Raw genomic sequence first — 23,532 nt, 5'->3', positions numbered from 1 at the left:
TGAAGCCGTAGTGGGTGATGGTTGCTGGGCTACTGTGTTGACGGCACTGTGCCCAAAAGATGCTGACGTAGCGCGTACAAGAGTGCCGACGTACCCTCTCACTCTTGGCAAGGCGGTTTACGTTGACTCCGGCAGCAGCGCCGAGGATGTACGCGGCTTCGGTGTGGCCTATGGCAACAGCCACGTAGAAGGCACCGCCATAGTTGGGTCTTATGCGGTAGTGGGAAACCAGGAAAGGCAGCACCTTCCTATCTTGGTGGCACCGCACGGCAATCGTGAGGGGGGAAGCCCAGGTTTGGCTCAAGCTCCTCAACGGACAGCAGACTTGCAAGCACATCCATGTCACCCACACCGGCGGCAACGGCTACTGGTGCGCACATGGACCAGTTCCATCGCTTGAACGTCAACAAGAGCTGCACAACCAAGTCCACGACGCTGGCACCGACGTGAATCCCCGTCCGCGTTGAACTGGGTGAGCAACGCCTGCAGCGGCTGGAGCACACGGTGACAGGTGGCGCAGATGTCGTCGGCTGATAAGCCACTGCCGTAAGAACCGCCCTTGACCCTGCCTGCTACGGATGGAGCAGCTGTGAGACCGCCGCGAAGCCTCGGTGGGTACACGCGTCAAGTGTGATTGGGACAGCGCCGAGGCATTCGTTACACTCGGCGCCCAAGACGTAGCAGACGGCGAAGACATGGAGAGAGTGAAGGGGCAGGAAGTGCTCGGCGGCGGTGCAGCCGCCGGCCACCGCGACGAAGGAGCTGTGTCGATCGATCCCCTCAGCCCTTGTCATCGTTGTCAATGACGAGGTCAAGGAGAAGCTGCCGCATGGCGCACCACCACCACCGTCTTCTGTAGGAGCGCTAGCATGCGGATACCTCGGCTGCGCAGGCAGGTGTGCCGCTAGAAAGAGACTGATATGCTGGTGCGGCTGCCGAAGCGGGTAACTGCACGCCAGAGAGCCGCTTCACATGACTGCTGCGGCAGCGATGTTGAGTAGTCGCGGTCAGAGACAAAAGAATCAAGCGGCCACAACGTGACGACGGGGAAACGGAAAAAACAAAACAGCAGGGTGGAATGGGGTAACGAGAATAACACTGCCAATATACAAGAGCGCGACGGCAGCGACTGCAGAAGCGTGAGTCGAAGAATGAACGCAATGGCCGTCGGAGAAAAAAAAACGAAGCAGAAAAGGGGGAAGAGAGGGAAATGTGAGAAGAGGAGGAGGTGTGTGCGTGTGGGATAAGCCCATCGTAAAACAGAGAAATATTCAAGACAGACAATCAAGAAGAAAAACATGCAAAAAAAAAACAGTAGCAGAATGGATGGGGTACTGCGCTCTCCAATAACCGTCAGATGAACAGCAGCAGCAGCAGCAGCGGCAGCAGTACTCGTTGTGGTAGTTGTAGTGGTACCCATTGCGACCACTGCGGTATGAACGAACTGTTGAGGACAAGCGAAACCGTTAATAAGCCACAAAAAACTCTGATAAAGCCAACAACAAAAAACGAGAGAGAGAAAGCAGTCCCCCTGCTCCTTTCCCCCTCCTCACGTCATGCATCGAAAGAGTGCGCCGGCCACTTCCAGAGGGAGAGAGTGGGTGAAAAAAAAAACGTGCGAATGGACACGAGAAAGTCGTGAGCGACCCCCCCCCCCAACTTCCACCCCCTCCCCACGGGTGCAACAAACAAAAGAAAAGGAGTTGGGAAGGGAGAGAAGTCACACGTGCGCCTGTCAGGTGAAGACGCACACCACCCAAGACAAGTGGTGGGGAATGACAAACCTGTCGGTGTACACCGACGAGCACACACACACACACACACACAGACACAGACAGACAGACAGACAGGAAAAGCGACAACAACAACAGAAAAAATGGGGGAGAGAAGAAAGAGTAGAGCCACAGTTCCGTAGAGGACGCCCACGAGTCAGCCCGCAGGTATCAAGGTATAGGAAGAGTGGAAAAGGGAGGAAAGAAAGAGGAGGAGGAGTAGACTGTCACGGAAACATTGGGATATTGAGTGAGGGACTGGGGGACTGGTGACGCTACATCGAAGAAATCCAAGGCGCGTCTTTCCATGTCGACAACCAGCATCGTGGTCACACGCCTCCATTAACGATCACACCCGCATACCAGCGCGGGGAAAGCAGAGGAGGAGAAGGGGGGCCGTGCATGCGAGCGGTCAAGTCGCAAAACGAAAAGAAAAAGCAAGGAAGCACAGACTCACACACGATGAAGAAAGACTTCGGCTCCACTGCGAGCCTGACTACACACACGGGAGGAGCGAGGGAAGTGTGTGTGTGTGTGTGTGTCAGCGTGGACGTGTGTGTTTGCTCTACCGACTCTCTCTCTTATGACATGTCCCTTTTTTTTTTCGGGTGAGTACACTCTCACGCAATTTTTCACAACGTGCCCAATAAACCCCTAGCGCCCCCCTTCCTGTGTCACAGCTCTGTGTGTGGTGGTGGGTGAGTGGGAGGGAGGGCTGCCACTCGGCCTCCCTAGCATGCACAAACACAGGCGCGCACATACAAACATACATACACACAAAGGGCTTACGTCACGGTCAACAATAAACACCCCCGGCAGGAAAGGAGAGGGGAAAAAAAGAGGGATGAGGAGCACACAGACACATCCAGCAGTACGTGCTGAAAGACAGGGAAAGCCACACAGATTCAGTTCAAAGAAGCAAAAGAGAATCGGAGCTAGAAAAAAAAAAAACAATGGGGATGGGGGGGACAAAGAGACACACCCTCCCTTCCTCCCCTCGGGACAAACGAGCATATATGAAAGCGGAAAAAAGGAGAAGCCACACGGAAGCGATGCCCCCGCTACACGCGACATTTCAGACAAAATCACTTCCCCACTCCCTCTCCCCTCTCCCCCCATCCCGCCTGTGTCGCTCTCCCACACACCGCGCGCGCGAAAATGTCGCTGAAAATTCGAAGCATGACGATGATGAGTGCGTACCGGTGCGCTTCCCAGTTTGAGTTCTCTCTCTTTTGGGGGAAGAGGGGGAACAGTGAGCGAGAACAACCACACACGCACAGGGAGAGAAACCAACAAAAACGCGAGGAGGACCTGCGACGCTGCCTTGGGGGAGGAGGGGGGGGGGGGGGCAGAGGATCCAGGGGAACTGATCTTCAATGTGTAAACGGGGGAAGCGGGGGAGGGGTAAGATGCCGGTAAAATAACGCATTGTGCGGCACCCTCCACTGTGGTGCCTACTAGCTCACAACGGCGGCGGACCACTGGCAGGAGCCACATAGTTGTTGACATGTGGGGGACCCTGCTGCTGGTTGGGTGGCTGAGTGTAATAGTACGGAGCAGGCGGGGCCGCAGAAGCCGACGGCTGTGCGTAGCGAGGATCCCCGCTGTAGTTGTAGTATGCCGGCTGCGCTACTGGGTAGCTGACGGGGTATTGCTGCGGCGGGGCACCGTAGCTGTACTGCGGGGCGCCAGGGACATTACCTCCATAGTAGTTCTGATTCGGTAGCGTCGAGTTCATGTTGCTGTTGTACTGCTGCTGCTGCTGCTGCTCATTGAATTTGTTTTTTTTACTGGCTGCCTTGCTTGCACCAGTGGCACAAAGGCCAACCAAGCAGGCACAACAAGCAGCACAGATAGCGCAGAGAAGCAGATCCTCACCGTCCACGCCGTACTCGCTCTCACTTGTGTAGACCAACAACACCGTTTGCTCAGACGCGTCCGCGTTGGCGACGTCACTGAGCCGCAGTGTGTGGCCGGAAACCATCACATCGTGAAGAGTTGTGGTGTTTTGAAGAGGAAGGAAAGCCTCAGCGACCTCGGAGGAACTCGATGGCATGCCTACGGCGAAAAAATGTGCGTTGGCGAGGGATTTGTTGTTCTTCTTCTTCTTAAGTTGCGTGGCATCTGCGCCCGCGAAATGGTCCTCGAGGGACAACGATGCCCCAGTCTCCTGCTCTTGCAAGAAAGAACGAATGGTGTCGATCGTGGTGTAAGGCGAAATTCGAAGCTGCGTTCCAGGGAGCCTGCACAGCGCCCCAGCGGCCGCCGAGCTCCTGTTGCCGTGGTCATCACCGGCCGAGAGAGCCTCATCAATCACCTTCTGTGTTTTCTTTGTCGCCTCTACACAGAGGACAGAGACAAGCGATCCACTGACGTCCCCGATAGGCGCGCTCAGCAGCATCGACTCCATTTCACTTCGGTCGGCCATGGCGCACGCGAGGTGCGGAGGGGGAGGGGGAGGGGGAGAGGGAGGGGTGTGCAACGAAATAAAATACGATGAGGTGGCTGTAAAGATTGATATACAGTCGCTCTAGCTGTGGTTACGATACACTGTCAACTAAAGAAACCCTAGTGAGGAGGAATAGGCAAGTGGGAGGTGAACAAACGGTGAGGGCGTCCCGAAAGAATAAGCAAGCCAACCAAGAGAGAGAGAGAGAGCATGAGCCGCGCGCGAACATGCGCGTGCGTGGGTGAGCGCCCGGAAGCTTCATTAGACACGTACACACACACAGAAAGAAACGTACGTACATACGCTGATGTGCGTGCACTGCAGCGGAAAGGTCTTGGGTCTACTCATCAATATCTCCACACCGAATATTCGGGATGGGGAAAAAAAATGCGGAGGACTGAAGCAGCTGAACGCAGAGACGAAGGAAAACGAGCTGAAGGAAGGAGGGGGTAGAGAGAAGCAAAGCGTGTGTGTTTGATCCGTGAGGGGACCCCCCGTCTCCCCCCCCCCCAGCCGCAACACAACGCTCCCCCTCCCCTCCCCCCAAAAAAAAATACACGAAAACCAAAAAAACGGTCGGCACCAGTTGAGGAATACATCAGAAACCGTCTCGGTGCAGATGCCCTCGAACGTAGTCGCACGAAATACCCCCTCCACTCCTCGGGCGGTGTTATCGGCGCGGTACTTCACACGTTCGCCGGTGGTTTGCGGTGGCTATTTTGCGACTTTTTGGGTGGTCGATCAGGTGCCACCGCGGAGGCTCACATGCCGTCAAGTGGCGCCTCAGCCCGACACCAGCACCCACCGGTGGATCGTCTTCCTTGACATCGTCCTCTTCATCTGCCGCCGTTGCCAGTTCACTGTCAGTATCAACCTGTGATGAGCCGGCGGGCGGGCGGAGGGGAGGGGAGGGGAGGGGAGGCGATTTTAGCTGCCGTCACATCAATCGAGCAATCGTTGATGATCGATATGGCGTCCTGCAATACTCCTGCTCACGGTTGTGATGTGTCTGTATGTGCTATGACCTTCAAGCTCATCTCTCCAACAGATGTCGCGGCGTCTGTGTGTCTGTGTGTATATGTGTGTGTGTGTGTTTGGGAGGATATCCAGGTCAGGGGGAGTCGTAACACACAGACGCCACTTTCAAAGTCCACCAGATGACAAAGAGTGTGTAGGAGGAACGAGGGCTAAATGTGAAGCAGTCATGCAACAGAGAGGGGGGAGAGGGGGGGAGAGGGTTATTGCTCCGCCGGCACAGTGGCACAGAGCTGCCAAATGGAGGAAAAAAATCACAAAGTGGCTCCGTAAGAAAAACAAAGACTGAGCACCTTCTGAAATAGAGTGAGGGTGTTGTAGGATGTTCAGCTCATCACTTCTTCTAGAGAGTTGAGTGTCACTCCACTGACACGGTTAACGTTTGGGGGGCGTACGCCCACCACCCCATTACAGGTCGGGGAACCCACGCCTTCCGCTCGCCAATGCACATACACGACCGAGATAAAGACAAACTTGGTGCACTTTGGAAGGTGTGGTGCCACCTCCCCCCGCTGCGTGTGTGTGTGTGTGTGTGTGTGTGTGTGTGGCGATGCCGCCCCACAGCGAACTGCACTTGCCCTGCGTGCGCCAAGTGTAACGGGGAGAGGAGAGAGGGACGGAGGGGGCGAAAGCTGCTTACGCCATTACGCGAGCTTCAGCCATGGAAACCGCTGCAGCAACTGTTCGCGTGCCTCAGCCGTAAAAGGAGGGATTTTGTTGATACTGCTGTCATCCCCAGAGAACTGCATCAATTGCGTTAAGCTAGACGCGTCAAGGTCCACGAGCATGTTTGCCGCCACCGTTGCACATAGCACCCGCAAGCTCAGCATTCCCAGGCGCAAGGCTGCTTCCAGTATCTGGCACAAACGCGACCACATCCGTTGACGGTTGACGAGAGAGAAGCATTCAATACGCTGCTGAGAGAGTCCAGCGTCATGTTCAACCGCAACCCGTGGTTTCCTTCGCATTTCCCCTTCCGAGGACGATGGTGCCGCTGCATCACCCAGCAAATCAACCCATGCGCCGCACTCTGCAAGACGGAGGGAATCAACCCGTGAGCGCGCCAGCCCCAGCAGTTGACACAAGACATAGTAGTGTTCCCATGTCGAAAGGGCGTAGAGGTCTTCGAAGTTCAGCGGCCGCCGTAGCGGAGACGGGGTGCGAGCAGAGGAGGGGGACAAGTACGTCCCAGACTGCTGCGCTGGGGTTGAGAGTATACTGGTGGTGGTGGTGGTGTTAGCGCTATAGTCAAGCGCATAGAAGTGCTCCAAGTATACCGCCACCACCTCAAAGACATCCCTGCCGAGAAACGAAAGGTCGATCGACACGGGAGGCAGGGATGATGGCAACACGAGTGCCGCGGCAGATTCCATGCCTGTTTCGTTGTCCACCCCACGAACCTCACTTGAATCGCCCTGGAATGCGTCCAACAGCAACTCACGGAGTGCTGGGCATCCTGCTTGTAAAATATACGCGGGGCACATGTAGCACATCAGCGTAGGTGAGTCGGCATGGGAGAAACGACCAGTGGAGGCGAGGAATGTAGGTGCCCCTAACTTGAGAAGAACCTCTGTGGTATACGAGCTGCCGCTAGTGCTGTGATGCACTGTGGTCGACGCGGTAGCTTCCGGTGACAGCTCCTTCTCCTCCTTGGCACCGCAGCAGCGTATGTGATGTAACTCAAAGGTAGTCTCGGCCATGTTATGCATCGAGCCCCACTGGAGAGACGGAGAGGAGCACAGATAAACACAAGTGAGGTGGTGGGGAGGGGGAGGGGGTCGTCACTTGCCCTTAATGGAGAGATGAAGAGGAGACCATCAAAGATAGAACGAGTGAATATGTATGCATCACTTGATAAGCGCCGCTCGCCTGTCGTTTTCCTCCAGTCATTTGCTGCCCTCCACATCCCGCCATGAAAATAGTCGCGAGGCAAAAAAGAAAATGGAAAGAAAGAAGTGGGCCGAGGCGCGCGCAGAGCCATTTGATCAACAAATGCGAATAGCCCAGGAACAGAGAGCAGGAGGGGGTTGAAGGGACAGAGCAGAGCAGTCTATCAACAACATTCTCGCGCCTGCAGTACTGAAACAGCGGTGGGGACAGACGCACAACGAAGGAGGGGGGAGAGAACGCAAAAAAAAAAGAGCATGGAAAAGGGGCTGAATATCGAGGCACACACACACACACACCTCCACCCCTCCCCCCTCTCCATGCTCTCCCTTATCAGTAAACTCTCTTGCACCTGCCATCCATCCTCATCCCTTTGAGTCCCTCCTACCTTCTCGCGTGATCTCTCTTCCCTCTCCCTCCCTCGGGCATAAGTTCACACTGCCGCAACCTCGTTCCGTCTCTTTTGATCCCCAGCCCGTTGCAAGTGCACCACACTCATGATCCTCTCGCCTCTTCTTACCCACCCCTTCAGTTCTCGGACGCCAATACCTTCGTCCTTTGGCGTCTACCCCGGCATGCGATGTCACATTTCTTTTGCCCGCCTCTTTTGGGGGGCGAAGAAAAACATACATGGGTGTGCATATTTGGATGTCTATGTGTGTAAACGACATAGGGCTTACTTTGTTGTTTTTGGTGGTGGTGATGTTGCGTTCTTTGTTCATGACCCTCTTGGCCGCATATATATATATATATATGTGTGTGTGTGTGTGTGTGTGTGTTCGTCTTCTTTCATGCTTTGTTTGCTCTCTTTTGTGTTATTTAATTATTATTATATATACCCCCTCCCCTTTGCCCTCCACCTTTCTCCTCCCCTATTGTGTGTGTGTGTGGGGGGGGGGAAGGGAGGGAGTGGGGTTGTTGTTGTTTTTGCTCGTTTCCTCTCCCATATCCTTTTTTTTTGTACAGGAGAATTCAAAAAAAAAAATTGTACTGTTGGTGGGCGGCGAGGGCTTTCCCCTTTCGTCGTACCACCACGACACGCACACACCACACATTCCCGGGAAGGGGGGGAGGGGGAAAGAAAACAGAAACGAGCAAAAAAAAACGAAAACAACACACAAGAGACAAACAAAACGATTTAAAAAAAGACGCACACACACACACACGCACAGAGAGAGAGAGAGATACATACAACATACGAGCACACCTATATTGAGAGAAAAGCTTCGACCAAATTTTCCTAAACACAGACGCGCGCAACCATAAACCAAATTCAATACAGACAAAGTGAGACACATACAAAGTGAGCGTGAGATATACAGAGAGACGTCAATGTACACGCGATTTTGAGAAAAAGCGAGCGAGCGACCAGTCGCCAGCAGCTGCGAGAAAGTCCACAGGCAAACAGAAGAATCAAACAACAACAGTAAAGAGGGGTCGGAGCGGTGGCGGTCACCAAATTATTCTCATCACCACCACCACCACCACCGACACATCGCCACCACATCACCAAATAAGACCACCCAGATAAGAAGGAAAGACAACGGCAAACTGGAAAAAAAGGGGGTGAACAAACAATATCAAAGCCGCCCAAAAAAAAGGAAAAAAAACGACGCCGAAAGAAACCAACAACGCGATTATGTACTCGAGTGCTCTCCACACAGCGAAGACTGAAGTGCATACAGAGACGCACGCAACCCCATACAGTGTGTGTGTGTGTGTGTGAGAGAGAAAGACCGGGGTCGTTGCGATGGTGGTGACGCGTGAGGAAAAACAGAACAGGAAACAGCAACAAAAATTGACTTTAATGCCCTGGAATTCAACGCATACGAGCCTGCGATCGGGTATCGGTGCGTGTGTGCTCAAAGGTAGAAAACCATCGAGAGAAGGATAAACACTTTGAAGTGCTTCCAGAAAAAAAAAGTCAAGAACAGAAAAAAATGACAAAAGGCGAACAGCACAAACCACGAAAACAAAAGAGGGGGCTGAGGAGGCGGGGGAAGGGAAGGGGGGGGGGCAAAATAATGAGCAAAAACAAACACCCACACACAGACGTCAACAAAGAAGAAAAAACGTGCATGGGACTTGTGTTATCTATCAACACATACGTACAACTTTTACACTCCTCCTTTCCGGCTTCTTCTTGATCTCTATTAGCGAAAGCACACGGATATCTTTCCCACACAAAGCACGTGGGCTTTCATGAGCCTATCACCACGTCGGCGGATGTCGGTGACACACAGATACACAGACCCCCACACACGCACACACACTCCTCTTCCTCTCCCTATACATCAAGCGCGTGCAAGCTTTCTCTCACCTTTCACATCTCTCCCTCTTTTCATTGATGCTCCTCCTGTATTACTATAGACTCTCCCTTGCCCTCCCTCCATTCTGTATCGTTTTAATTATCACCGCTTTTCCCATCCCTGCCCCCACCCCCCTCATATTGTAGACGTCGTGCTCCGCCTCTCTCTCCTCTCTCTGATTCCCCATTCACTCTGCATGCGATAGTCTCTCCCCCGCCCCCCCCCTCGCCCTCCTCCCTCTGGAAATGGACAAAGCCGATAGAGATGGCAAAATTAAACAAGAGGTTAGCGAGACGTGTGTATGTTTCTCAACATGCCATGTCCTCCGCATGGTCACATACACGTACACCGTCAAACACAAGAACGTCACAGACACACGGCAATAGCAAGAAGCAGAGTTGAAGGGAAAGAATGTCTGTCAACAAACACATACACACACACACAGAGGCATACGCCCTGGGAGGGTGAGATTGTGGAGAAACCGTGGGAAGGAGACACGCGCAGAGCGGATAGAGATTTGCGCTGAGGAAAACACGAAGAGGATGCAAAATACATAAAAAAAAGAAGCAGAGAGAGTTTGTCCTTCAAAGATATATGCGTATAGGACAGACAAGATGCTGATGTAATGCGAGCATGCCATCCGCCTAACGTCATTTTATCCCTCCTTTGGTGTTTTTCCACTCTTTTTTTCCCCTGTTCTACGAGTAAGGTTCACCCTTTCATTCTCCCTCCTCAATCTCCTTCGGCCTGCCTGCATGCATGCATATACATGTGGGTGCACAGTGGACGGATGTCAGGGGTGGCATAGAGCCCTTGTTGATCCTTCTTCACTTTCTTCGTCATTTTGGCTCTCACGCGCCCCTCTCACTAACGCCACATGGCATCACAGGGTTCGGCAAGAACAAAGGGGGAAAAAAAGATGTACGCACCCCCCCCAGGGGACACACGCATACAAACCATACCCCGGCACTGGAGGAAGGGAAGAAGAAGAAGAGGGGGGGTGAGGAGGAGGTTGAAGACTGACCCAGACACTCTTCATAGACACACACACACACACAGAGATCATGCACACGCGTGAAAACAAAAGGGAGCACCCACCCTGCCCAATCCCAATTACGATGGTTAGAGGCACGACAAATTGTGGGTGGGGAGGTGGTTAAAGAGGGCTTGCGGTGATGGGGATGGTAATCGAAGGCGGATACGCTTTCATAGACAAGGACAGACGCGAGAAAGAAAGGACAAGAAATCCCGCAAAGAGACGACGAAGCAAGAGCAGAGAGCGAGACAGCGGCACACACACACACACACACACACACAGAAATGTGTCTATACACACCAATGAGAGCACATATCCACAAAAAGCAACAAACACATTGCCGAGACACGAGCAAAGATGATATGAGAAGGATGATGGAATGTTGATAGAGAATCGAGCGGGAGGGGGGAGGGAGGGGAGAGAAGGGGCAAACAAAAGGGGTGGTAGATACGCACCACTTCCTTATTTCACATGTACCCCTCCCCATCCTTCCTTTTCAAACATTCCCCTCTCAAAATTCTTTTTCTGCAGCGCCGTGGTGACTCTTGTTTCAGGATCCGCCGCAGGCATGTGTGTGTGTGTGTGTGTGTGTGTGTGTGTGTCTGTGTGTGTGTGTGTGTGTGTGTACGCACCAACTTCCCTTCTTCCACCAACACCTCCTCCTCCGCACTGCACCCCATTTTCTACTGTCATCGTACGCCCCCCCTCTATACATATATAAGAAAAATTGAAAGGGAAAACAAAGCGGAAGAAAAGAAGAATGAGAAACCATTCGGCGTGCAGGGGAGACGACCAAATACGCAAAAAAAAAAGAAGCAACGGAAGAGGGTGAAGATACTCACACTGTCGCCGTCAGCGTCTGGGGGGAAGGGGGCATAGAAAGGTGTGGAAGGCCAGCGTTGGGCGTGGTATAGGGAGATCAGGGACGTAGGGTAAAGAAGGGCAGAACAGGGGTGGCAGCAAGAGCGTGTCAGTGTCTGTTAGCTAGCACAGCAGAGCAACTCAGCAACGAAGCGAAATAATGAACATTTTTCCAGCGCGAGTAAAGCACAAACAGAGAGGGAAAGGAGGGGGGGGGGGGGGCAGAACGACAAGAACGCGACAGAAGGAAAAAAAGCATCTGGCGCCGCATACACAACCGCAGCTACACATACACACACACACACACGGACGCGCACAGACACTAGAAAAAAAAAAACATAATCCGAGACGCATATCCATTCACATATATATATATATACAATTTCTACATACCAATTCGCATGCATCGAGATTGCTCTCTCCTCTTCATGTGTTGTCCTCTTGCGTACACACACGTGTGGTCCGGCGTGTGTGTGTGTGTGTGTGTGTGTGCATGTCTCGCACATAAAGAGATGTTTGAAAAAAAAAAAGAGAAAACTTCATTGAGTAAGCCAGCAGATAGAGGCTTGCACATTGAGGAACAACAGAGCGAACTGGTGGGAGTGAGGAGAAGAGAATAAAAGTTGTAAATCTACGTGTCATTTTGGGGGGTCTCTGTTTTCTCCTCTCTTTTTTATTCAACCCTCCCCCTTCCTCCCCCCAAGGCAGGCAGGTGTGACCCTAAACACGCACACACGCAAACACAAATGATGCGACACACATAAAGCGGGAATAAAAAATACGACAGGGAAAGAAAAGAACCACACAGACAAACGAGCACACGAACCGAAAAAGGCGTTGGGGAAGAAGAAAATGGAAAAGAAAAGGGGTTGTAAGAGAAGAGGGCAAGTGATGAACTTTCCTTGAGTGCTGGACCGTGGGGTAAATGTGCCAGTAGTGCGCACGGCCCGTCGCACACACACATATATATATATATATATATATATACATGGAGAATCGGAGTCCACAAAGCAGGAACTTCCATTGCCAAGTCTCATCTACTCTGGGTCTCGTCCCTATGGCGTGTGAGCTTCTCGAGCTCACACCCACACCATTCCCTACTTCCCCTCACACCTTTCCAGCCTGCACTTTTCGCGAGCCCCTCTCCCCCACCATCTCCCTCTCAGATCTCCCGCCTTCTTTTCCTACTTTCCCCTCCCCTTCCCCCTCGTGCCAACGCTTTCCGCTTCCCCGGACACAACGCCCCTGATCCACCTCTCTTTACTTCCCACCACTCACCCAACGCCCCTACCCACCTCTGGTTCAACTCTTGAACTCCTCCGACCCTGCACGTAACGCGATTGCATAACTGGCTCTCCTTGAACTTTTTTTGCGCACACCCCCTCTGCGCTTGCCCAGAAAACCTCGCGCCGATGACACTTACGGGGGGAGGGGGGGGGGGCAGATGGAAGGGGGGGGGACCTTTTCAGAGCATAACACATGAGCGCACACTTGCCCTTCCACCCCCTACTCGTGAACAGTCCCGCATCCCCCGGAAGGCTTTTCCTTCGCCTCACCCCTTCTAGCCGACGAGTATTCTTGTATGTTTCCCTTGCTGTCTGTCTTCACTTTTTTTTCTCTTGCTCTAGTCACTGCGCTTGCTCTCCCATCAAGGACAACAGGATAGACAGTGGAATACCGGCCTGCTGCTGTAGCAACTGCAGCCGCTCCATCTGGTCACTCGGCCCGCCCGCAGACGACTCGCACAATTTCTCGAAAAAGTTTGAAAACCACTGCTCACGCTCGGCACCTGTGAGCCTCGGCTCAGGGCCATTTTCAAAGAAGCTCAGCTCCTCGGTCTCTTCCGGTGTGAGGGCATCGGCGGCCTTGAGAGTGTCGTAGCGCTTCTCTAGGACGGCGCCAACGGTTGTGCTGCCCTTCTCAGCCATCGACTTGTACGCCTTGCGGAAGCTGCTGTTGCGGGGCGCGCTAAACGGTCCGGGAACAACGGTTGCGTGTGGCTCAGAAGCGTAGTCTCTGCCGTCCCTGAACTGCAAAATCACGCAAGAAATGTTGTCGCGGCTGCCGCGCTCGATCGCCTCCTCACAGACGCGTCCTGCCACCTCAGCGAGGTCGTGGCAGGTCTCGAGCTGCTCCTTCACGTAGGCGACCACTTCCTCATTGGGGAAGTTCCCCTCGAAGACGCCATCGCAGCAAAGCAGCACAAAATCGTCTGAGTTAAAGGTAAGCTCTTTGTGCTGAACGTCAGCTAAGGCAATCACCTTCTGTTCCAGCTGACCACCAGCGCCTAGTTTGTACTCACGGTCACCAAAAGCGCGGCTCACGGCTAGGCTTCCATCGACGCGATTGTTTTCCACACGGCCCGCGCAGCTCTCAATCCGCTTGCGCTCTTCTTCATTATTTGGTTTGTGGTCCTCCGTCAGGGGGACACAGACGCCGTTGATACAGGCCACTACACGTGAGTCACCCACGTTGCCGACCTGCAGCTGCATCTTGTCGCCTTCTTTGCGGGCTACGAAGAAAGTACCCGTGCTGCCACCCTCGCGCTCCGTGTCCAACCATTCCTTGTCAATCCGCAGAGCCAGCTCCTTCATTCGCTCATCTGTCATGGGGATGGGTTCCTTCTCGATTGCACTGCGCCATGCCCCTTCGAGGTACTTTGAACACTCGTCGTTCACATGGCCGTCAAAAACGGCAAAGAAGCCCCAGCTATCTGTCATGTATGTCAGGTGGGCATCTTCCATCGTATCACGGTACCCATTAACACAGTTGGAGCCGCAGCGGAAGATGGCGTTGCCGTAACGCTCCTGTAGCTGCGTCATCACCGGTTTCGGAAGTGGAATGCCCATCTTTGCGATTCGTAGAGCCGCTGTGGCCTCTCGTTGTGTGCTGGGTTGCTCGTCCCGTTTTTTTTTATTCCTCTCTTCACTTCTACTGACGCTTTTCAGGACAGAATAGCGCTTAGGATGTGTACCTCTCTGAAGGGTTTACCAGTGAGGGGAAGGGGAAGGGGAAGGGGAAGGAGGGGAAGGAGGGGGGAGGGGGGGGATAGAAGAATACCAACAAGGAGACCGCACTTACACGGATGTAAAATGTGAGCGTGTGGTGGCGCCTGCCGGTGCTTTAAAGGTTAGGTGTGTATGTACCGCAAGTTCAGCTGTTGTAGTGGGCAGCAGAAAAGAGAAAACAAAAGGAGGTCTGGATCAATGAGAAAAGAGGAAAAGAGGGATGCAAGCAAAATGGGGGAACGACAACAAAGTAACAAAAAAAAACACAAAACACGACAGAAAACGAAACAAAGGGAGATATTCGAATAGTCTTTTGTGTGGTGTGTGTGTGTGTGTGCGTGTGTGGTGTGTGTGTGTGTGTGTGTAAGATGAAAAGGGTAGAGAAGAGGAGATACACAAAGCGGTTGACGCCACAAAATGACTGCGAGACAGAAGAGTAGACGACAATACGAAAACTTAATAGATGAGGAAGAAACCGGGTTGTGTGCGCCCCAAGAGTAGTAGTAGTAGGGAAAGCGTGTGTGTGTGTGTGTGGGGGGGGGGGTAAAAATGTGGGAAACGAATCCAAAAAGCAAGACTCAACGACAAGGTGAAGCAGGGAGGAAAAAAGAGATGAAATGTGAGCAGAGAGTGAGATGGTACCTAGCCTAGAAAGTGTGCGTGTGTGTGTGTGTTTAGGGGAGGGGGAGAGAAAAAGAGGTCAGCATGACGCGAGTCCGCGTGACGGCTGCCACACCCGACGCGGATTGGCAGCCACACAGTAGAGGAGGAGGGTGCTATATTTTACTTTGTCTGCCTCTCTGACAGCTCCTCTCTCTCTTTTCTCCTGCTCCAGTCACCCCTTGACGAGAGGGGCCAACAAGGCCGATGGGGATGATTGAGCCAGCCCCAACGCCAACAACTGCCCTAACCCTACAACGAAGAGTGATGGTGGAAATGGCTGATAGTGTCACGTGTGGTGTGTGCGTGTTTTGTGTACTCCGTTCCTTCGAGTCTTTTTTTCTCACGTATAGATGCTCCCTTCGTGAGCCTACATCAGCTTCAACACACAGACACGAGTAAAACGAAGCGGAAACGCTGTGAATAGAGCCACGGTGATCAGCACAGGAAGTGATAGCAGAATACATTTTTCCACAAATGGTGGCGTATTTATTCATCTAATTTTATTGGATTTCCCCACCCCCCCCCTCCCCCCTTTTTCAACTATAAAACCTGCTCCCCCCTTTCCTTTTTATTATAGTGAAGCTGCGGGGGGGGGGGGAGGGGGATTCAAAGCGGTACTCCCTTTATCTCAGCCTCACCGCCGCCGCGTAGAGACACAATGGAGGCTGCCCTCGCCCGCTCTTTACAGGCAAAGAAGGGGAAGCAACGAAAGGGCGTGAGAGAGAAAGGAGGGGGGGGCGGGGAGAGGCACTGAACAGAAAAAAATATGGAAAGATAGCGCTGATTTTCTGCAGCACATACACACACAGAAATGGCAGAGCCAGCAACGAACAGGGGGAGAAGGAGCAGCGGTACGCACCGCTCCTGAGTGGCGGAAACCCCTCATGGGCGAGTGAGAGCCATACGCAATGCGCTACAGCTGAATGGTTCAACAAAGCAATAGTGAAATGAAGCGAGTGTGTAATGGTGGTGTTGAGAGATTAGACTGCTTGCACGTTCGCCTCTGAGCGCCGGTAGTCAGATGAGTTGGTCTTTACTTCTTGATGTTAGGACGCCTGTATTGATTATGTGCGCGGGGGAGTGACTGAGTTCGTCTTTATGAGGAAGTGGAGGGCAGGAGCGGGCGCAAAAAGAGGAAGTGCCACACCCCACTCATAATACACATCCCAGCAGCGATGCTCATTTGGGGGGGACCGACAGAAGAAAAGCTTGCGCCACGCGCGGTGGTGTATTTTTCTTGGTTCTCCTCGTTACATACACGCACGAGCACGCCCTCTCGCTATCGAAGGTGTCTTCCAGCCACAAGGTCCGTGTCGGGCACCTCACACACAGAGACGCACACACACGCGCTGGTATGAGAAGGTCACATCCCACTTATCCCGACTCTACCTTGTAAAGAGAAACTGCAAATCTTCTTCAGTGAGTTTGTTGAGGGACTGCAACTTGCCATCGATTGTGCCCTCGAAAACGAGCATCTTCTTATCCTGGAGGTCGATCATGCGCTCCTCCACGGAGTTCTCCGTGACGAAGCGGACAGCGTGGACCGGACGAGTCTGTCCGATCCGGTGTGCTCGTTGCACAGCTTGCATTTCGACTGCCGGGTTCCACCACGGGTCGGTGAGCACCACGTGATTGGCTACCTGCAGGTTCAAACCCTCTCCACCGGCCTTCAGGGAGATGAGGATGACGCGCACGCTTTGGTCATGTAAAAATGCCTGCAGCACCGACTGTCTCTGCGTCAGCATCAGCGACCCGGACAGCTTTACAGCTTTGATAAAACGGCGCTGGAGCCAGTATTGCGTCAAGTCCAGCATACTGCCAAACTGCGAGAACACAATCACCTTTTCCTCTTTCGGCACCTTCTCTATGTAGTTGGCGATGGCGTCGAGCTTTGTGCCATGCAGCGGCTTCTGCAGATCCAGGCGAGAGAGAATGCTGCGCTGCTCCTTTTTAGTCGGCCTAGTGCATGATGAGAGCCCATCGCCGTCACTATGTACGTGCTGAGACGCTATAGCACCCTCGCCACCGTCAGCGTTGACCTCACTTTCTAGCTCGGGGGGCAACGCTGCTACAAAGCTTCCAATGCCCTCCTCCTCGTCACCCTCCACATCCTGTCGCAGAACACGCAGATCCACATTGATTCGAACAAAGCACGTGGGGCAGTGGAACTCCTTGTCCGGTGCACTCTCCAGGAATTGGCTAAGACACAGTCGATGAAACTCATGCTGACACGGGTGCACCTTCAGTGCACTCTCACCCTCGATGCTGTCGCCACAGATGCCGCACACACCCATGACGTTCACCACCGTGCCAACATCCATGCCCTTCATCACAAGCAGTGGATTGTCGAGGGCTTGGCGCAGACGACTGAGCAATTGGAAAATGTGCGCGTAGTTGTGCAGAACCGTACCCTTGTGCACGAAGGTGTCGAACTCTGCCGTACTTTTCTTGTAGAGGGACTCGTAGAAATTACGCTCCTCCTTGGTGAGCTGGATGTGGTGCACCTCAATTGTGAGCGGCGGCAGCTGCAGGTCAGCGGCCCGCTCAGTCTTAGTGCGTCTCAGCATCGACCGAGCAAAGACGTCGTTCGACAGCATCATCATACCGCGTCGCCCGTCTCCGATGTAGCCGTAGCGGTTGATCGGATTGAGAATATAGCGGTTGAAATAGGAATGGTGCTGCAGCGGCCCATGTCCGCAGAAGACACACTGGTGAAGCGAGGTGGATGAGAAGGGGTGCGACAGTGACGAGCACGAGCAGCCCTCTGTTTCGCAATAGTAGTGTGCGTATGGATGCATGCGCAAAAAGCGCAGGAGGCTGTACAAGTCACCAACACGGTTCTGTAGGGGAGTGCCTGTGAGGCACCACCGGTACTCAGCCGCCAAGGCAAAAGCAGAGCGAGCAGTGCTAGTTGTCCGACCTTTGATACGGTGCGCCTCATCCAAGATGACGCGCCCCCACTTGATGGAATGAAATACAGAGGCAGAGAGGTCGACGTCGTCACCGCCGGTATCCTTTTCAATGATGTCACGCAGCTCCTCCTTGACGATGTGATGCTGGCCATTCTTGGGACAGAAAGGGTACCGCAGCAGTTGGAAGTGGCAGGCGGAACAGCGGAAGGCCTCCAGGGCCTTGGAGGCCTGGTCCGCTGCAGCAGCTTCCTCAGCCGCCGCCGGAGAAGAAGAAGCGTACGATAGAACTGATGTGTTGCTGCCATTGTCTTCGATTGACTCATCCTCGCCATCGCCATCGCTGCTGCTTTTACCCTCCCTCCTCACCGCGTCCCAGCGACTGCGCACGGTGCGGCCAGCTTCTCGCATGAGCTCCTGGTACATGCCAATTGGCCCCACAATTCCCCGCGATGCCGCGGCTGACTGCAACACCTTGCTACTTTTTTCCAGCGCTGCCATGCCATCACTATCATCCTCCGGTTTGACGAAAGACTTGAAACTCGCGTTCTCAGGTGATGATTGCCCACCACCGACCGCACCACCCTCCGACTCCTTTTTCTTTTTCTTCTTGACCGCAGAGGCGCCATTGCCCTTGACCGTGCCGCCCTGGCGACCGCGCTTTCGCTCTAGTGGCGCTGACACATCCATCGATGCATTGACCTCCTCCTCAGACCGCTCTTCGTCACCAAGGTCTACATGAAGCGTTCGCAATCCCTTTCGGATCGTTTCGGAAGACTGCGCACCTCTTGATGAGCTCGTCATCGTGGGTACACTACTGTGCTTTTCGCGTTGCGCCTGCTTAAGTGTCCTCCTGGCACGCGGGCCACAGAAGTATCTGTTGTGCACCACTAGCTGACGAGGAATGAAAAGCAGCTCACAGTAAGGACACGGTACCTTGATCTCGTTGATGAGAGCGCGCCAGGCCTGCTCGAGCATTGGGTAAGTGGTGAGGACCACATCCGCGCACTCCAGCTCTTCCTTCGTCACCTTTGCTGTGCGATACACAACGACAACGGAGAGGGACCCAGGGACTACGTGCTCCTTGATCTCAGCCTCCCACTGCAACATGGAGCTAACCGGACAGACGATCAGCGTGGGGCCGCTGATACGGTGGGCGAGCATCATTCCGATGGCCTGGATGGTTTTGCCCATACCCATTTCATCTGCAAGAATTCCACCTTTGACTGGAGACTCGGCTTCCTGGCGCACCATCCACCCCACTCCCTCCTTCTGATAAGGCAACAGGTGCCGTAACAGCGTTGGCGGTGGTGTCATTTCCTCCATCTTATCTCGATGCACCAAGTCATCTGGGTCCAGGGGCTTCAGATGCTCTGGCATCTCCGTAGATGTGACCTCCATGAGAACATGCTCCTGCTCCTTTGGTTGCAATGCAGCAAAGCCACGCATGGTACTTTCGTAGTTGTCAGATTCATGCTTTTCCATGCGGGTACACCCAAGGTGTTGCCAGGCAGAGATCCATCCGTTATCTCCTGCATTGTGGCGAATTGGCACACCAATTCGCATCTCACCCTTTGGGATCAGCTGTGAGCACTTTCGACATCGCGCCCTGGCCGTAGGGGCTTTCTGTACAATGTAGTTGTAGACATGCTCCTTGTTTTTCGCTAGCCGCCACACCAGCCGCTCGTTTAGCGTGAGATCCGGATGTTCAGCGAAATTCGACATGCTTGTAGGGAAGACAATTTATAGAAAAAAAAAGAAAAAGGAATCACTTTCCTCCTTCCGCGCGGGGGAAGAGGGGGAGGGAGGGGATGAAAACTTTAGTCTCTTGAATTTCTCTTCAGACGAAATGCATATATATATATATATATGGCATAGATACGCTATCTGTTTCAGGTTCAACGCTTTTGGGTCTCCTCTTCTCGAAGAGCACCTGCTCTCAGGAAAAACACAGACAGGCATCGGATAGGCTCCCCGGGTGACCACTGGAAAAACAAGTGACCTCCAGTGTGTGTGTGTGTGTACCGGCATATGTGGTGGCGAGCCACAAAGAGTTGAAACACACCCGTTGTAATTCAACTGGGCCGACAGGCGGCGCGCGTTACTACAACCACGTAAATCGGTGCGAGTACGTAGCCACTAAGATTTATGGCAAACTGGTGTTTCGATAGATTAATTGGAGAGACGGGATAAGCCGGGAAAGGAGTCAAGTCACATTAGATGAGCTAGTCTCTCAAATATATGCCTTTTTCACCTTGCTATGATATGTAACCCTGACTTCCCTTGCATTCATGTCGAGTTTTTGTTGCCTGGTCCGCGAAGGTCGTTACCGCCAACATCCGAGCCGCGCCTGCGCAGACCCGTCAAGCCCAAATTGGGAGAAACCTAGAGGTACTCAAAAACATTTCTACGAACTTGAACTCAGTGTCCACTAAAAAAAAAAGGAGTCAGGTTTTCTTTTTCTTGGCTACACAAAACCTTCTGCCCATTCATGTGCTGAGCAGCGTACTCTCAGCGGAGCATATGACCACGCATCAAAGAGAAAAGGAGCGCGCAGGTAAGCGCTGTAGTGCTCAATACGCGACAAGCTTGTAAAGTACTACCAACCACAGCAAGTAGCTTTGTTCCACCAGACATCGAGGCGTCTGGGTGTGTCGGCTGAGTAGCTCAGAAAAACCACCCCTTCTTTGCCATTTTCGTTTTTTACACTTTATTTTCCAAATGCCTTGAAACTGAGAGGAAAGAACTTTTTTTCGTTTTCAGCATGAGCTGAGGGGAGACACATCACTTCTCCGCAGCATTCTTTGTCTGTAGCACCTGCTCGGTGCCCATCGCAGATACAACCACAACCAGCACATCCTTGCCGGAGTCGAACTGCTCCTTGATCTGGGCCGCCAGTGCCGCATCCGGGGGCATGTCGAGATCCTCACGGCTCTCACCCTCATCGTTCATAAGGGAAAGATGAGCAGGGAGGGAAGGGTCCTCGTTGGGCTGAATATCCAGCACGCTGTATGTAAAGGTCTTTACAAACGGAACCTCCACGTTGTGCGTAGACGGGGCCTGATCCTCGAGGCGGTTGCCGGTGAAGATGTCGGTCGCAACGATGCTCACCTTAGCGTGGCCGTGCTTGCCTGTCTTCGAGACGGACAGGTCAATCACCTTGCATGGGCGGCTGTTAATGCACACATACCCGCCCTTCTTCAGGGCACCGGCCGCAAGGGGGTACGTCTTGGACGCGTTGTCACCGCCGCCCTGCTGTGAGAAATCATGGTCTTCGTCAGACATTATTGATAAAGTCTTCTTGTGGAGAAAAAGTGCAGGGCTACGTGTGGTAAAAAACATGCACAACGTGTGGCCAATTAAAAGTAGGAGTAGAGAAAATGTAGGCCAAGTTTAAGATGTCGGTTTCCATTGAAACTGACATCGAAGACGCTGTGTATCTCACTTAGAAGACCCTTTCCTGTGCGTTGGACGCCTCACTGACATTAAGTCACCAGAAACCCTGAAATATAGAAAAAATCATAAGAGGGTAACCCTTTTCCTATAGTAGACTACATGGTAGAGGGGGGGAACAGAAACTGGCAGTACAGAGTAACCAGCTAGATATTCCAGTTTCCCCATACACTCGATTCTTTTTCATTGAGTTCATTCATCTTTTTTTCCTGGCCATTTCCCAGCATGGATGCCAGCTAAAATAGTAAAACAAAACAATATTGCTCAGCCTTACTTCTCCGCAGCATTCTTTGTCTGTAGCACCTGCTCGGTGCCCATCGCAGATACAACCACAACCAGCACATCCTTGCCGGAGTCGAACTGCTCCTTGATCTGGGCCGCCAGTGCCGCATCCGGGGGCATGTCGAGATCCTCACGGCTCTCACCCTCATCGTTCATAAGGGAAAGATGAGCAGGGAGGGAAGGATCCTCGTTGGGCTGAATATCCAGAACGCTGTATGTAAAGGTCTTTACAAACGGAACCTCCACGTTGTGCGTAGACGGGGCCTGATCCTCGAGGCGGTTGCCGGTGAAGATGTCGGTCGCAACGATGCTCACCTTAGCGTGGCCGTGCTTGCCTGTCTTCGAGACGGACAGGTCAATCACCTTGCATGGGCGGCTGTTAATGCACACATACCCGCCCTTCTTCAGGGCACCGGCCGCAAGGGGGTACGTCTTGGACGCGTTGTCACCGCCGCCCTGCTGTGAGAAATCATGGTCTTCGTCAGACATTATTGATAAAGTCTTCTTGTGGAGAAAAAGTGCAGGGCTACGTGTGGTAAAAAACATGCACAACGTGTGGCCAATTAAAAGTAGGAGTAGAGAAAATGTAGGCCAAGTTTAAGATGTCGGTTTCCATTGAAACTGACATCGAAGACGCTGTGTATCTCACTTAGAAGACCCTTTCCTGTGCGTTGGACGCCTCACTGACATTAAGTCACCAGAAACCCTGAAATATAGAAAAAATCATAAGAGGGTAACCCTTTTCCTATAGTAGACTACATGGTAGAGGGGGGGGACAGAAACTGGCAGTACAGAGTAACCAGCTAGATATTCCAGTTTCCCTATACACTCGATTCTTTTTCATTGAGTTCATTCATCTTTTTTTCCTGGCCATTTCCCAGCATGGATGCCAGCTAAAATAGTAAAACAAAACAATATTGCTCAGCCTTACTTCTCCGCAGCATTCTTTGTCTGTAGCACCTGCTCGGTGCCCATCGCAGATACAACCACAACCAGCACATCCTTGCCGGAGTCGAACTGCTCCTTGATCTGGGCCGCCAGTGCCGCATCCGGGGGCATGTCGAGATCCTCACGGCTCTCACCCTCATCGTTCATAAGGGAAAGATGAGCAGGGAGGGAAGGATCCTCGTTGGGCTGAATATCCAGAACGCTGTATGTAAAGGTCTTTACAAACGGAACCTCCACGTTGTGCGTAGACGGGGCCTGATCCTCGAGGCGGTTGCCGGTGAAGATGTCGGTCGCAACGATGCTCACCTTAGCGTGGCCGTGCTTGCCTGTCTTCGAGACGGACAGGTCAATCACCTTGCATGGGCGGCTGTTAATGCACACATACCCGCCCTTCTTCAGGGCACCGGCCGCAAGGGGGTACGTCTTGGACGCGTTGTCACCGCCGCCCTGCTGTGAGAAATCATGGTCTTCGTCAGACATTGTGTTGAGAGAAGATAACGAGAGACTGGAAAAAAAAAATTGCAAAAAGAAGACAAGAAACACAGAGTATGGAGTATTGTTTTTTGAAGAAGAAATAGCGCAACCAGCAAAGAAATACACTTTTACCACGGATCGCAAAAGTGTACCATTTTTTTTTAGGAAACCTTTCTCTTTTCTTGTACTTCTCTCCCTGAAGGCCGAAAAAGCAAAGTACATCTACACACAGAAATCCTAAGTCCGTGCATCAGCGCAATTTACAAATGAGATCTGTCTTTTTAAGTCGGCTGTACATCTCTGTTGGCAGTATATGTGGTGTGGGACAGCGATGATTAAAAAAAAATACCACATTACACTGTGACGCTCTTTTTTTCTTTTCTGCTCCTCATGGGCTTGGAATTAATTAAGACGGGAACTGTTTCTTTAAAGATCTTCGCTCAGAT

The 23,532-nt window shown here is 52.7% G+C and overlaps 7 protein-coding genes across 7 annotated transcripts; all 7 read right to left on the bottom strand.

The window, feature by feature from the left end:
- Window positions 1-3,234: 3,234 nt before the first annotated feature.
- On the bottom strand, window positions 3,235-4,200 carry JKF63_04579 (uncharacterized protein; the record flags this gene model as incomplete). The annotated part of the gene is made up of 1 exon (XM_067900562.1): window positions 3,235-4,200. The coding sequence occupies one exon, from the start codon at window positions 4,198-4,200 to the stop codon at window positions 3,235-3,237; it is 966 nt and encodes a 321-aa protein (XP_067756583.1).
- A 1,700-nt stretch (window positions 4,201-5,900) lies between these two features.
- Window positions 5,901-6,965, bottom strand: JKF63_04578 (uncharacterized protein; the record flags this gene model as incomplete). Its single annotated transcript, XM_067900561.1, has 1 exon — window positions 5,901-6,965. The coding sequence occupies one exon, from the start codon at window positions 6,963-6,965 to the stop codon at window positions 5,901-5,903; it is 1,065 nt and encodes a 354-aa protein (XP_067756582.1).
- A 6,012-nt stretch (window positions 6,966-12,977) lies between these two features.
- On the bottom strand, window positions 12,978-14,198 carry JKF63_04577 (uncharacterized protein; the record flags this gene model as incomplete). The annotated part of the gene is made up of 1 exon (XM_067900560.1): window positions 12,978-14,198. One exon carries the CDS (start codon window positions 14,196-14,198, stop codon window positions 12,978-12,980), a length of 1,221 nt encoding a protein of 406 aa, XP_067756581.1.
- A 2,207-nt stretch (window positions 14,199-16,405) lies between these two features.
- On the bottom strand, window positions 16,406-19,654 carry JKF63_04576 (uncharacterized protein; the record flags this gene model as incomplete). The annotated part of the gene is made up of 1 exon (XM_067900559.1): window positions 16,406-19,654. The coding sequence occupies one exon, from the start codon at window positions 19,652-19,654 to the stop codon at window positions 16,406-16,408; it is 3,249 nt and encodes a 1,082-aa protein (XP_067756580.1).
- A 1,059-nt stretch (window positions 19,655-20,713) lies between these two features.
- Window positions 20,714-21,214, bottom strand: JKF63_04575 (uncharacterized protein; the record flags this gene model as incomplete). Its single annotated transcript, XM_067900558.1, has 1 exon — window positions 20,714-21,214. The coding sequence occupies one exon, from the start codon at window positions 21,212-21,214 to the stop codon at window positions 20,714-20,716; it is 501 nt and encodes a 166-aa protein (XP_067756579.1).
- A 438-nt stretch (window positions 21,215-21,652) lies between these two features.
- JKF63_04574 (uncharacterized protein) lies at window positions 21,653-22,153 on the bottom strand (the record flags this gene model as incomplete). The annotated part of the gene is made up of 1 exon (XM_067900557.1): window positions 21,653-22,153. One exon carries the CDS (start codon window positions 22,151-22,153, stop codon window positions 21,653-21,655), a length of 501 nt encoding a protein of 166 aa, XP_067756578.1.
- A 438-nt stretch (window positions 22,154-22,591) lies between these two features.
- Window positions 22,592-23,092, bottom strand: JKF63_04573 (uncharacterized protein; the record flags this gene model as incomplete). The annotated part of the gene is made up of 1 exon (XM_067900556.1): window positions 22,592-23,092. One exon carries the CDS (start codon window positions 23,090-23,092, stop codon window positions 22,592-22,594), a length of 501 nt encoding a protein of 166 aa, XP_067756577.1.
- Between the last annotated feature and the right edge of the window lie 440 nt (window positions 23,093-23,532).

The sequence above is a fragment of the Porcisia hertigi genome, chromosome 25, assembly GCF_017918235.1.
Source record: "Porcisia hertigi strain C119 chromosome 25, whole genome shotgun sequence".
NCBI lineage: Eukaryota > Euglenozoa > Kinetoplastea > Trypanosomatida > Trypanosomatidae > Porcisia > Porcisia hertigi.
The sequence above is the reverse complement of the archived record's forward strand: the minus strand, read 5'-3'. Positions and strand labels throughout refer to the sequence as shown.